Source organism: Mercenaria mercenaria, chromosome 19, assembly GCF_021730395.1.
Source record: "Mercenaria mercenaria strain notata chromosome 19, MADL_Memer_1, whole genome shotgun sequence".
Classification (NCBI taxonomy): Eukaryota; Metazoa; Mollusca; class Bivalvia; order Venerida; family Veneridae; genus Mercenaria; species Mercenaria mercenaria.
This window is the reverse complement of record NC_069379.1, coordinates 6874812-6890409: the sequence shown is the minus strand read 5'-3', so window position 1 is coordinate 6890409 and position 15598 is coordinate 6874812. Positions and strand designations below refer to the sequence as shown.

General features: G+C 33.9%; 1 protein-coding gene across 1 annotated transcript; it reads left to right on the top strand.

Annotated features, from left to right (window-relative positions):
* The first annotated feature begins 201 nt into the window (after nt 1–201).
* Nucleotides 202–12832, top strand: LOC128551084 (uncharacterized). The gene is made up of 7 exons (XM_053531446.1): nt 202–336; nt 1032–1116; nt 2848–2903; nt 3723–3807; nt 4179–4334; nt 6520–6886; nt 7814–12832. Exons 2-7 carry the CDS (start codon nt 1085–1087, stop codon nt 7904–7906), a joined length of 789 nt encoding a protein of 262 aa, XP_053387421.1. The 5' UTR covers nt 202–336; nt 1032–1084; the 3' UTR covers nt 7907–12832.
* The last annotated feature ends 2766 nt before the right edge of the window (nt 12833–15598 follow it).

Here is a 15598-nt window from a genome sequence, read left to right as displayed (position 1 = left end):
TCTAGGTTACACTCTGAAGAGAAAAGACATTCCATAATGTAAATGCCATTATGATTGAATGCATTTGTGTAATACAACCGGTGAATTATTTCATATTTTATTTTTATCAGGATATAAATCATGTTCCTCCTAACCAGGTGCCTTGGAGTTGGATATTACAAACATTTATTTTTATTTCTGTGTGCTGTATTTCAGATAAGCAAAGTGATGGATTATGCAGTATACCACAAAATAATCTCTGCAACCCTGACTCAACAAAATGCCAATACATAAAAGCTGAATTACATTGTGAGTGTAAGAAAGGTTACACACGCAAATCGGATTATGAATGCAAAGGTAATACGTGCTTTAATATCTATATTAAAATTCATATAGTAGGTATTTATTATATCACAAGTATTATAGCTTTAAGTGTGTTTCCTATCTTTTTGTTCATCAAATACTTCGTTTCTTTTTGTTTATGTAACAGTACATACGTAAGATAACGCTGTTTGAACAATTCTTTTCATTGTTAATGTTTCAGTTACTTTATCTCTTTCACCACGAATGTATCAAAATGGCTTGAAAGGAAGCTGATATTAGATAGTTGGAAAACGTAATTTTTTCGTGAAATTTGGGCCGGGACGGACGTGGTGATTTTGATAAAGGCCATAGGGTCCAAACGTGTTCTAATACTTTTAAGATTTTTTTTTAATATATACAAAGATGGATTTACCGTGCATTGTCTTATTGATTGGAACACACAAAATGATTTACTTTTGGCTATTTCACCTATAAAGAATTCCAGATTAGTATCCCTTTCTGGTGTAACTCGAACGTGTTGAAATAGATTTTACTTTTGCGTGTTTTCTTGGCAAATAAAACACGATGTTTTAATCTACCTATCTGAACTCCAAAACGTGTTTTATTTGCCAACAAAACACACTTGTTTAAACGTGAGTCGGTTGTATTTTGGGCATATTTCTGGTATTTAATACTTTCGACCAATTACTATTTCAGTTATCTAAATATGCATCTTCATACATTTTCAGTTTCAAATAATACCTGTAATGAAAATCCATGCCAGAATTACGGTTCATGTCATATGATTAATGAGGACACCGATTTTGAGTGCAGGTAAGTATTAAACATGATATGAGCCGCATCATGAGAAAATCAACATTGTACATCCGCGCAGTCGGATCAGGATCTAAGCTGTTCGCTTTCAAATATTACTGCAATTAAGGAAACTGTTAGCGAACAGCATGGATCCTGACCATACTGCGCGGATGCGGATACTGGTCGCGAATGCACTGTGTTGATTTTTTCATGGTGCGGCTAATATGTGCATCGAATCAATACGTGTTATCGTTTTATTTTTTTAACAGAATCATGTAAGAGTATTCTATATAGGATATGATTATGGATTACACCGCCCTACAAAAGTTGAAGGGTTATAGCTAACGCTAAAATGTAATGTACAGTTAAAAAGATTTAATACGCTTAATTTACCCTATTGTTTTAAAGACTGATGCAATTTCATTCATATATGCATTCTTCAGTTACTAGACCGCATGAACAGAAACAGTTAAAGAGTGATTAATTGTACAATGGTCGTCCTTCAACAATTATAATGTTAATGTAACGATGGCATTTCTTAAACTTTCATAGAATGTTTATTTGCCTTGTAGTTTGTTTTTGTCTTTGGTTTGCTTTATATCAATCTTAAATTGAAAAAGGGAAAAATGAAAATTTATTCTTTTTATTCGTCATGAGTTATCTATTTAAGAAATAATATATCTCATCGGTGATTTGTCGCTGAATAAATCACTGCTTGGAGTTCAGATGCGAAGGAATTATATCACGAGGGCGTAGCCCGAGTGATATAATGCTACGCATCTGAACGACAAACAGTGATTTATTCAAGAGCAAATCACTAAATGAGATATATTATTTCGATTCTACACGTTATCAAGGACTTTAAAGTACACCTTGTCGGCATGCATTAAATATTTGCCCGTTTTCAGTCGGGTTCTTTTCCAGCGCGCCGTTACGCCGCTTGACGCTATGACGTAATAGTTGTGACGTCAGAGCAGTGAATTGTTGTTTAATAAATCACTGTCTCCAGCCTTCTTTGTTTAATAGGAAAATGAATCGGATCGTGTTAGAATTATGCATTATGTACCAAAGTCATAATGTTTATCACCGCTTATTGGTTCACTTTATATTTAGCTGAGTAATGAGTATTTAAGGGGACTCCGTGGCTGAGTGGTTAAACTCGCTGACATAAAACCACTTGTCACTCAGCGATGTGGGTTCAAGCCTCACTTAGGGCGTTGAATTCTGCATGTGTGGAAGCCATCCAGCTGGTTGACAGAAAGTCGGTGGTTCTACTCAGGTGCCAGTTCGTTAAGAAATAATGAACGGAGGGTCACTGGGATCTTCATCCATCATCAAAGATGAAAAGTCGCCATATGACCTATAATTGTGTCGGGGCGACTTTAAACCCAACAAAAACGAAACGAGTATTTTATATTAGGTTTATTCAAGTTATATTGAGCCAATAACTTCTACTAATTTGTGGCCATGAATTTAATAAATGTATAAACCTTCAACAGTCACCTTACGAAATTTTCAGAATATTCCATAAACAATAAAGTAATATATACATGATATACATGTAAAGAAATTATCGTTGATGTTTTTTTCTCTCGAAATTGTATAGGTCGAACACTGACATAGAGACTTACTTATTGAAAATAAATGCATTATTTCAGAAAAACAAAATCCTTACAAAACACTATGACAACTTGTACCTAGATCATATATTTACACAGTTATGTTACTGATAGCTTTAGCAATTTGTAGGTGTCGTGATGGGTGGACTGGGAAAATTTGCGAGGACGTACAATTAGCGGAAACAGGTATTTCTTCGAAACATATATGTATTAAATTCCCATCTGGTCATTTAATTAATTGCGTCTGCTTTTTTATATGGACATAAGTAACGACATGCGTACCTTGAAAGGACTACGTTGTCGCCATGCATTTGCTTCATAAAATGGAAATTTCGAAAAATGACTGCGCTTAACTTTGAATTAAATCAAGCTCGACACTTGGTGATAACGTATTCTCATTAGGCATTTTGGCATTCTTTGGGCGTTAATACAGTGTGTAGTTCAAAAGGTGCATGGCTTTCCGTAAAAAACGGAGAATGCTGAAATTGTGTAGGGAGAATACTTATCATAAATGGTCCACTAGCTTAAACCTACAAAGTTAAGAGTTTTATTTAGGCTAAGTCAATGAGCGCTACCCTAGTTAGCTATTGGAATATTATTATATTTTGATATGTCAAATAAGAAAGAAAAGTTAATAAAGACAAGAAATTGAATTAAGAGGTATATACACATTAATATATTACATAGTGTCTATAAAATACGTATCATATTTCAAACCAATCATAAGAAACTAAGGCAATAAGTTTTATGTACTGTTCAAGGCAAATTAATTTAAAATAAGTAGGTCACGTGTAATTTTAGCTGAAAGTTATTTTCTTTGTTAATCAGTGATGACGTCATTCGTGATTACCATTTCAATTCGGATTGATTAGTGTCGGTACCGAAAGCACTTAACTAGATTAACTGGATTTCAACATTTTTAACAGAAGTGCCGATGTGTATACATACGTATGTTATGAAGCATGGTCATTGTATGTTATTTTTGAATCTTGTTATCTATTTTAGATCACAAAAAAATTCTTATTGCAACGGGGAGTAGTCTTGGAGCTGTTGTCTTTATATTGGCAGTCGTTGTCTTTGCAGTATGCAGGTGAATATAATTACAATAATCAAACTAGATATATGTACATTGACTATATGAATGAAAGACTATAGAAGTCAGAATGTAGTATATTTGCAAATTATCCTCGAAAATAACTTCAACTTTTATATTTAACTTCACCATGTTACTAAACATATGGTTAGTTGTACTTCCATATATTTTTTCCACAGGTGTATAAAACAATTCGATAAGTATCGAGGTAGCAATCGCTTTTACTGGACGCACCAGCTGCAACATGTTTTCTACGAAAGCTAAACATTAATTTGTCTTTAAAGTTTAGAACTACTTCCTCTCTCACAGAGCTAGTACTTAAGTCTAAGGTACTTTGAGTATGCTTGACAGTGTTTCATATTTTCCAGATGGAAAGCAGCCAAGGTTAAGGAAGTTGAGAAAATGTCTATGAGGAACATGGATAACAATGCCTTCAAGTCGTTCGACGGTTCTTTAATAAATAGCCAGTATATGAGAGACGGTCAGAACTTTTCATACGACAGGAACTCCGTAAATAGTTATAGGTAAATAGTAAACCAATTTTATGTGTATAGACTTTGTTGAGCATTTCTTAAACATGGATATGTTTGATCAACAGGAAAGGGATTTTGTTCTAAATGAATACACCGTGGTATTTTAAGCCGTTGGTTTTACATTTTTGTTTGTTTCTTTAGGGTTTAACGCCGTTTTTCAACTGTATTTCAGTTATGAAACGGCGGGCAGTTAACCTTACCAGTATTCCTCGCAACTTCCACACATGAATCAGGGGCGAAGAATGAATGATTCCAGACACAGTGCCTTTTATCAAATCTTCACGGAGAACATATGCCCCGCCCGGGGATCGAACTCACAAACCCGCGATTCGTAAATCTGCGCTCTTCCTATTGAGCTAAGCGAGCGGTTACAGTTGCATTTAGATGTTGATATGTATGAAAATACAGTCAAACCTGTCTATAAAGACCAATAAAGGCTCCATTTTAAGAAAAAAAAAAAAAAAATACATATACATAGTGATGAATATTTTATTGTTCGTGACAGAAGTAATCCATTCTGAATATTAAGTTTACACCAAGACGGACAAGTTGTAATGATAATTAATTAGTTTCTTGTTTTCCATTTATCATTACCTTTTATCAACATTTTCCGTAACGAGTTATTCCTTCTTGTAGTTTCTTTTGAAATGTATGAAATCATACATCATTCAAAAGAACTCAGGAGCTGGAAATAGTATTGTGTTTCCAGTTTAGAGATACCTGGATCAATGTTGAATAAATTTGAATCACTGTACAGTCAAACCTGTCTATAAAGACCACCCTTGGGAGAGCCAAAATGCTGTCTTTATTGGGAGTAGGTCTTTATTTGCAGGTTAAAATACATTGTAATTTCAAAATGGGAAAGAAAATATGTGGTCTTTAGAGCCAGGTGGTCTCTGTTCAGAGGTGGTTTTTAACACAGGTTTGACTGTATTTTTTGAACACCAGCTTTTAAGTTAGTTTCGTTTAGCTAGTTCTTCTATTCAAGATTCGAATCGTCTAAAGTTTATCTTCAGCAGATGTTCCGGGCCCAACAAGAAATCTTACGCTTAACGCTCTTTAGTTTCTCGATCATCCTCTCCTTTTCACATGTTACGCAACAGCTTATTCGCATCTATTACACAAGCCCGCCTGCTTAGCTCAGTAGGGAGAGCGTAGATCTACGGGTCGCGGGGTCGTTAGTTCGATCCCGGCCGAGGCGTATGTTCTCCGTGAAGATTTGATAAAAGACATTGTGTCTGAAATCATTCATTCTCCACCTCTATCTATTTTACTAAACCTTCAACAGTAAATACCACCTGACACTTACCATCAAAACAGGATAAGCATTTGAAAATAGTTATTATCTTAACATTTAGTTTTAAACATGCAATTTAGACATAATTGACATATAAAGTTTCATATCAAACTCAGCTGAGACTGAAAATGTTTTATGAACACGGGGCCAGGAATCCTGGTTAGGTTAACTGTTTGCCTTTACATACCTGGAAAACTTGAAAAACGGCGTTAAACCAAAATCAAACAAACAAACATCTATTCCATAACCTTATCAAAAATAGAATAGTCGGCATACTTTCTTAAATAGCCTCCAGGAACATACCTTTTGTTTGTTTCTTTGTACAGGGCTGTCATGATGAACCTTACATTTTCATGCATCCTTTTGCACCAAAAAAGAAATGTTTTTTCGAATAACTCCTAGCCGCTTGGACATCTGTCATATGTCGGAAGATTTACACTTGAGATCATACTACGAAGGATAGTCGGTGCTTTTGCAGTAGGTCGTGCTTGGAAAGATTTATTAAATTCCGCCAGTGCTTTTATTCTTGCACAGTTTTACGACAAATGCTTTTAATCAGCTTATAGAAATATAATAATATTCGAGCTCTTTACCACTTTTCATACACCTATATGAATGGCGAATCTTCAAAAGTCCACAAACCGAACTATGCTGTCTAATTTGTCTTATGTTTTCGCGTTTGCAGCTAACAATATTTTGAATCGAAGTACTTGTATCTATAGGATTTCAAAATGAAGAAAACAGGAAAATGCGCAATTATATATATTTCATAGTGTTCAATTAAATGTTGTAGCCTCTCGTATTACGTTACTGTTTAATGGCCGTCATCTTGTACTATTTTCACTACACAAATCAAATTGTTTTTGTATTTTTTTTCAGGTCTCTACCCTATGAACAACAAAATGGCGGTAGCTGTTATAGAAACCGCAATGGTTACCTCAATGGTTCAGCCTACGCGAAACCTAATAAACTACCAAGGCCTAACTTGTACGGCTCTATGCCAAACCTTGCGAATAATGATGCCCATTTCTATCGCTCCGATACCCGACGGTACTCGGGTGAAGAGCCAAGAAGGGTTTTAAGTTACAACCAAGGCTTGGACGCAAATTACGATATGGACTGGAGAGCTCCGAGGAACAATGTGAATGGCCGAAGATCTCCTTCCCCTGATTACGGAAGACCAAGTTCACCGAGGCCGGACTATGGTCGAAGAGAAAAGCTTAATAGATCTAAGGACAGTGGAGTGGTAAGAATATAAGTTACAGATATAATTGATTACCATACGTGCTCATGTTCCTGTTATATGTCCCTGTTTCAAATGGAGTGTACAATACGTCTTGGTCTAATCTTTTACAAATAATATATACCAATACATGTACTTTCTGTATTCAAATGTACATTAAAAATCCTTCGAAAATATGGTCATTTTTTATTGTAGCTAATTTCAAATGATCGTGCTGTAACAAGCGTAAACAAAATGTCATATGAAAAAAAACACAACAAGTTATTGGTTATAGAAATACCTGTTTCATTTTCCAGTTCTCAAAAAAGTAAGACAAGAATAACTAACTTATATTGTATACCTAATAAAACTAAAGAAATCAATGAAATTAATACTTTCCTAAGATATCAAAACATAAAGATATAATATTTTGATTAATTCCCTTCAATATTTGGCTTTTAAAAGTAAGTGGTCATTTGACTTGTTTTATTTATCATTTAAACATTCGAAATAATAATTGCTCAATTTTGTTTTTATTCTGTTCTTTGTATCTTTTCTTATATTATAGATTTGTGTATGAAACGCATCAGAACTATGTTAAAATTGTTATAATACTTATCAATTGCATGATATTTTATCCGTAAGAGCATAGAAGCAACGCGCTTATTCAGACACGATTTTTGTTTAAAAACAATGAAAACCACCGTACCTATCGAATAATATGTATGCTATTTTACTTTGCTCTCTGTGAGAGCAATTCCAAATACATTTTAAAGCCGAGAAGCTGATATTGTAACGTATAAATCCCCACAAAACTATTTAAGAAAGAAAATTGTTTCCTGTTTTTGTGTAACTGGTCTTTGGTAAACCAGTATATGTACTTCACAAATGTTTCGGTTTCCTTTAACGGGCCGCCGAATAGCTTTTACAAAAAGGTTCATTTGTTCACAGGGGAATGGTTATAGTAGCGGAAGTAATGAATACCGACGACCGGAGAAGAGGAGGGAATACTACTACGGCAATAGGCGGAGTACAAACTTCTAGAAACATACATATAGAGGTTGTGTTTTCATGTGACAGATGACAGCTGATGTATTTTTTGACACAAAAGGAAACAAGACGATTTGTGCTAACAGTTTTATCAAATGAAAAAGAAAATAAAACTAAACACCTGATCAAGCAGCATTAGAGATCTATGCAGGATGTAGAAGCGATAAATGCAATGAATCTACAGAATATTTCCTGAAATGAAAATCTTTGCATGTGAAAAAAAGTTTGCAATTAATGTTTCTATACGCTATGGGTTTAAACACGTAGCAGTATAATTGTTTATAAACAAGTGTATGGTGTTGCAACAAGAACACATTGTATGAGTTCTAATTTTAGCTATTGATGTTCAGATATGATAAGTATGTAATGTTGAACTTCATCAAAGCATTTTACATTCAAAATTAGCCGTGGAACGACACACATTAGATACTATTTGATGTAAACTTGTACAAATAGCATTATATTTGGCATATCTCACAATCTATTAATATACAACCTTTCATGCTTTACGAGCTACATTTTGTAGATATAACGTTCTCTATACGAACATGTGTTCATTTGTATATGATACAAATTGTGTTTTTTTGCAAAAATGGTTTCAGAACAATTAATTTATCATAATGTACTGCATTGAATGCAATCATTACACTGTGTTTGAATGTAGATAGTTTTTAGAAATTAATTGCTTTTATTTGTGGTTATTTTATCAGATTTTAGGGTAACAGATGTTTAAATGTCTACCTATAAAAGCACACTTTCTTTCTTATTTGTACAATTGAAATTCTTCGTTCAGTAGCAAGAGTAGAAAAGTGTTATTTTAGTTTATAGAATTGTATGCTTGACATCCATTTTGTTGATGCCCTTGCGTTCTCTTGTAGCAATATATTATGGGCATTTGTGCTCCAAACATATCCCCCACCCCGCTCACATACGTAAATATTAATGGCAACAGGCGGTGTACAAACTTCTAGAAACATACATATAGGTGTTGAGCTTTCATGTGACAGATGGCAGCTGATGTATTTTTTGACACAAAAGGAAACATGACGATTAATGGTAACAGTTTTATCAAATGAAAAAGAAAATAAAACTAAGTATCTGATTAAGCTGCATTAGAGATCTATGCTGGATGTAGAAGTGATAAATGCAATGAATCTACAGAATATTTCCTGAAATGAAACTTGAAATTAATGTTTCTATACGCTATGGGTTTAAACACGTAGCAGTATAATTGTTTATAAACGAATGTATGGTGTTGCAACAAGAACACATTGTATGAGTTCTAATTTTAGCTATTGATGTTCAGATATGATAAGTATGTAATGTTGAACTTCTTCAAAGCATTTTACATTCAAAATTAGCCGTGGAACGACACACATTAGATACTATTTGATGTAAAAATGTGTAAAAATGTACAAATAGCATTATATTTGGCATATCTTACAATCTATCAATATACAACCTTTAATGCTTTGCAAGCTACATTTTGTAAATATAACGTTCTCTATACGAACACGTGTTCGTTTGATACAAATTGTGTTTTTTTTTGCAAAAATAGTTTCAGAACAATTAATTTATCATAATATACTGCATTGAATGCAATCATTACACTGTGTTTGAATGTAGATAGTTTTTAGAAATTAATTGCTTGTATTTATGGTCATTTTATCAGATTTCAGGGTAACAGTTCAACTTGTTTTGACAAAATGTGAAATAAATGGTTAAATTCGTCAATATTTCATCGTTCAAAATGTTGTGTCAGCTATCTCATGACTACAAAGCGAAATATTTTGATAAATGTTTTATTTCAGACATATCTAAATATTTTAAGAATATTAAACAGTTAACTAGTAGAACTCCAATGATTTTAAATACAGTACAACCTCTCCGGAGCGAACCTCTCTCAGGGAAAAACCTCTTTATAACAACGTCATCAAAATTTCCCTAAGCTGAAATATTTTATCAAATTTACCTCTCCAGAACAACAGCATCTACATTACAGTCAACATTTGTATCTCCCAAAGGGCGTTGCTTAACAGAGGTTGCACTGTATTATCAAATACACCACGTTTTTGAAAAGCGTTTGTAAACAGAATTTGAACATAGATTGGCTCTTTGGCAATATCATTATCATTTCTGTTTGGTGCATTGAAAATAAACTGTTATCATTTTTTAAAGCTGCTGGTCGGTTGTCCAATTCGTGCATTTAGTTTCCGTGAAGTATGTCCGTTTCACACTATGGATCATCAGTTGTAGATATTGAAATTATATTTCAAATATGAAATTTTAGTATACAATTTTTTTGTTGTTGTTTTTACAACGCACAAGTAGTACATGTTATTAGGCGCTAAACAGGAATAAACATTTTGGTTTCAAATATCATTTACATCGAATTCTAACACATTCTGATTTATTTTCCTATTAAACAAAGAAGATTAGAACTGTGTGCTATTATGCAACACACACTCAGTTTGTACAAAAAGAACAAAACCACACAAAACGGGCAAATGTTTGATTATATTTTCGAAATTGTAGATAATGTACATTGATAACGTGTTACAATCGTAAAAATATATCTAAAACAGTGATTTGCTCTTGAATTGAACATGGTCTGTAGTTCAGATGCGTAATATCATATCACTCCAGCTGTGCCTTCTTGATATAATTCTGTCGCATCTTAACTCCAAACAATGATTCTATTCAACGACAATCACTGTTTTAATTATATTTGCTCTTAACTTACGATATGAGGTATTAATTCAAATCATTCATTGCTCTTGTCCCAAACCTCATGTGCATTGTATTATTGATTGGATATATTTATTTGTACATTATACTAAATGATAATGTATTGTGTGACTCAATTCCAAAAAGTATTCTTTTTTTAAATAGTTTTATGCATATATAACAATATACATTTTGTATAAATGCCTCTTTCAATTTGAAAATAATTATATGTATATTTGCGATTATAGAGTCAACTCCAAATTATTTAAATATTTACATATTGTTTTTATTTTCCTTTCAAAATTTCATTACGTTTGATATGTCTTTGGCGTAAAATGTGACAGTTCTGTTTCCTTTTCAAAAAACAGATGTTTTTACATAAAATATGGTATGCAACTTTTTATATTTCAAAATCAATAAATATGCATAACTAAATTTAGAGGACACACCATGTAACGATATACAAATATATTATATAAATCACTCTTACTGAGGTACATTTGGTTGCTAGTTTATTGAAGAGAGAGAGCCTTATGTTGGAATGGAGTAACGTTTAGAATATTTCAGTACATGCTTATGTAAAAAGCGTTTGTTTATTATATAGAATTTGTACTCTACGTTTTTGTTGATCTTAGTTCTTACCGGTATGGCGCTAAAACATTTGTACATGTATGTTAATAGCATATTTATTACATGTTTTTAAAAATGTACATTTCATTTTGCAAAAACCAAATCTAAAATGATACAAAATTTGGTTCTAAAATGTTCATCTTAGTTTGCTGACAATGTTTTGTCTGTGTATCTTAGCACAACTGAATTTTTAGCTCACCTGTCACGATGTGAAAGGGTGAGCTATTGTGACCGCTTGATGTCCGTCGTGCGTCTAGGCTTTGGGCTTTGATATTTGGTATGTAGCATCATCTAGTGGTCCTCCAAGATTGTTCAATAATCTCCCTAGGGTCAAATATGGCCCCGCCCGGGGGTGAGGGGGTGAGGGTGGTGGGGGTCCCAAGTTTTACATAGACTTATATAGGAAAGAAAGTTTAAAAATCTTCTTGTCTGAAACCACAACACCTAGACCTTTGATATTTGGTTTGTAGCATTGTCTTATGGTTTTCAGCCAAAATTGTTCAAATTGTGTGCGTGAAAAGAGGCCCTGCCCTCGGGTTCCCAAGTTTTATATAGACTTAGAAAAAAGCTTTAAAAATCTTTTTGTCTGAAACCATACGACCTAGGCTTTTGATATTTGGTATGATGCATTGTCTAGTAGTCGTCTACCAAAATTGTTCAAATTATGCCTCTGGGGTTTAAAAGAGGTCCCGCCCTGGGGTCACATAGTTATTATGTGAGTTATATAGGAAAACTACTTAAAAATCATCTGATCCTATTTCCAAGACTGTTTAATCATAATTACCTGATGACTCCAAATAATATGATGTCACCTGACTGTGACATTGACCTACTGACCTACTTTCTTGTTTTGTTAAGATACAGCCTTGAAATTTTGATGACATACACCATTTTGCACACAAATCGTAAAACTGAATTTCATTTACCGTGAATTTGACCTACTGACTTTCTTTATATTTTATCATCAGTTTGACATTTGAAACATTTAGCTCATACAACTCAGGTGAGCGAACCAGGGTCATCAATACCCTCTTGTTAGTTTTTGGTACCAAACGCAAACTAAAGCAGTATAAAGATTTCAAAATTGTTTGTAATGGACATAACAGTAGTAACATTCCTTGGCTGCCTTGATACCTTTTTGTTCGGTGAAATCATGGTGAATGAAACTGTAACTAAGGATAATTTACGACTTAACTTTCTATGAAGACAAACTAATGGTTTAAAACTAGGAAATACTTCTCACTTTGATTTAACACCTCAACCAGAATATGTTTTGGAATATAATATGCCAAAATAAATGTCCTGAACTTATTCACAGCTTGGGAGCTAAAGAAAATGTTTATAATAGTCGTCTTTCTGATTTGGCTTTGTTCAAAGGCAATAGGAATTGACAGTTGTGACTTAACCATATTTTTAACGGTTTTAACAATGCAATATGTTTTAATTGGGTGCAGTTTCAGCTTTAGTCAATAACTGTACTTATAGTTTGTAACTATAATTATGTTCACCTGAAAAAATATCTATGTATCTGTCTTTGTGTTTGCTATGAAATATAATATTCTCTTTAAATCCCCGTGGTTATATTATTCTTGTCTCCACTTAGTTACATTGGCCTAATTTCAGCTCAACTACTTTCATTTTAACTGAATTTAGTTACATTCGTCTTAAGTCTACTTGGTTACATTCTTCTGAACTTTACTCGGTCACATTTGACTTTACTCTACTCTGTTTAATTCCTCTTAGCTACACTCGGTTTCATTCTTCTTAACTTTGCTCAGTTACATTCATCTTAACTCCATACAATGATAGGGTTCTTAAATCTACGTAGTTACATTCTTTTCAACTTTACTTGGTTCTGTTCCTGTTATCTATGCCCAGATGCATTCTTCTTAACTCTACTCTGTTACACTCTTCTTAACTCCACTTAGTCACATTCTTCTTAACTCTGCTATTTTACATCCGTCTTAAATTTACTCGGTTGCATTTGACTTTACTCTACTCAGTTAAATTCGTCTTACCAAACTCTGCTCTGTTACATTCTTCTTAACTCTTCTTAGTTACATTCGTCTTAATTGCACTCGGTTTCGTTCATTATAACTCCACTGATTTCATTCTTCTGTAATCAACTCTGTTACATTCGTCTTCCTTCCACTCACTGACAAGCATTTTAACTCTGCTCAGTTACATTGTTCTTAACTTCCTTCGGTTACATTCATCATTGCTCTACTCTGTCACAGTCGTCATAATTTAATTTAAAGACACTTCTGCGAGAAGGAATATCAAAACCTGTTTTTATGGGGAAATGATTTACAAACTTCCTAAGTTTTTGGGTCATGGCAATTTTTAAATTGTGTTTAGTACAGTCATTAAACGTTTTATTAAAAGAGGTTATGACCCAACTGTTTTGAGACAAACCGCATAGTTGGTGTTCAGCCCTTTTACAATTGGACGCTACGCTTTCCTTTTTGATTGTGTCTGACGGAACAATTGGAGGACTCTATGATAAATCCCACCAGGACTGAGCTATTTTGATGTCCGTCTTCTGGCCTGTTTCGTCGGGCCCTTAAGGGTATTTCCCTTGTTGCTCTGTCTTCTGCAAAGGCATTGAGTACATGCGTTTTACTGTTGCCTTTGCGTATGCTAGGATTTTACCTGGCGGGGTTAACTTTTATTTACACTGTCCTGTGACTTTGGAATATGATGGGGGTAAGAGTGAGGTTAGGTGCACCATAAACCGGTTTAAGCTCCCCAGTGGTGGTTTTACCACTGACCGTTCCAAGGCGGTGCCCCACTGTGTTCCTTTGTTGTGGTTTTTTGTTTTTTCATTGTGTGTTTGCTTTGTGTGTGGTGTGTTTGTGTTGATCGTGTGCGCGTTTGGGGAGGCTGCGTTTTTAGAACGCGGCTTTCCATGGTAGATATTCTTCCTTGTTTTAAGCCTTTAAAGTTATATTTGTATTTTCTCTTCTGGTTTAAATTCTTTTAAATCCAGTCGGTCACATCTGTCTTAGCTCCACTTGGTTTAATTTGTCTTCTCTCCACTTATTTGCAAGGATTTTAACTCATCAGCTTAGTTCATCTTTTAGTTAACTGCATTCAGTCACATTCGTCTTAACTCCATGGTTTAACTTACCTCTGATACATTTGTCTTTAATTCACTTGGTTACAATCTTTTACATTCTTCTATATTCTTTTTGGTAACATTCGTCTTATCTCCCCAAACATTCAATCCTCTTAACTCCACTGGGTTATATTCGTGTTTCTCTCTTACAGTTGTCTTAACACTACTCGGATGCATTCGTCTTTTCTCCACTTGATTGCAATCGACCTGACTCCACTTCGTTATAGTAATCTTAAAACTCCACTTAGCTGCAACCGTCAAAACTCCACTCAGTTTAGGAAGCCCTATGTGTTCATTTAAAGTACGCAATACGTCGAAATATTACGAATTATCGTTTTGTTGTACACATTTAATTATTGTAGCAGTTAATACTTGCAACAAGATGTAAACTTCACACGGTAAAGGTATATCTACGCCCTGACAAAATCTTTGTACAGCATAGGAAATAAACTCGTATTTGCTAGATCTTGTGAAAAGAATGGATTTTCAAGTAAAATTTACCTTTGCTTTCCCTTATTGTTTATCTCCTTTTTGCGCGGATCCGCTTATTATTAGCCGAAGATAAATGCATGTTAACAAGAGGAAATTCACGCGCTGTTCATTCATAATTTTTATTTTGGAAATGCTGTGTCAAGGCCGATAATTTATTCTTGTTTTCAGTTTCAAATTGGGCGTTAGGGAACAGTGCTCGGATAACCGAGAATGTACTGATATTTTATTACATGAAATTTACGCGATTGTTTATTTTAAGAATTATCAATGATATTCGGAAGTGTACATCTGTATAGTTTTATTTAAAATCTTACAGAACTCAGAGCAGCTCTTAGAGCACGCCAACCTCTTGATATAAGTCTTACATAATATTCTTGAAGTTGTATCCCCCTTTTTAGTAGTATGCGAAAAAAAAAGGTTAATATCATGTTTTTAATACAAGAAAGAAAATTGTTTTATAACCTTATATGTTTTTGGCAGTGTTGTTGATTTGTAATCCCCGGTTATGGATATTTAAAACATGTTGACCGTTTCCAAGAACAAGGTCGCACAATCATCACATATGAAAACAATACATTTATTCTTCGTTCCATGTTTCGTATGCGAGAATAGAGACAAAACACTTCTGTTTGTGTATCAACACCTGCGGAAATTCTAAAAATATGATTGTGACCTACTGTAGACCGAAACATACCCTCGGGCGTCTGCAGACGATAATA

Coding starts and splice junctions, on each gene's coding strand:
- LOC128551084 (XM_053531446.1), top strand. CDS start 1,085: ATGATTAATGAGGACACCGATTTTGAGTGCAG. Junction 4,335..6,519: donor AACTCCGTAAATAGTTATAG/GTAAATAGTAAA, acceptor ATTTTTTTTCAG/GTCTCTACCCTATGAACAAC. Junction 6,887..7,813: donor GATCTAAGGACAGTGGAGTG/GTAAGAATATAA, acceptor ATTTGTTCACAG/GGGAATGGTTATAGTAGCGG.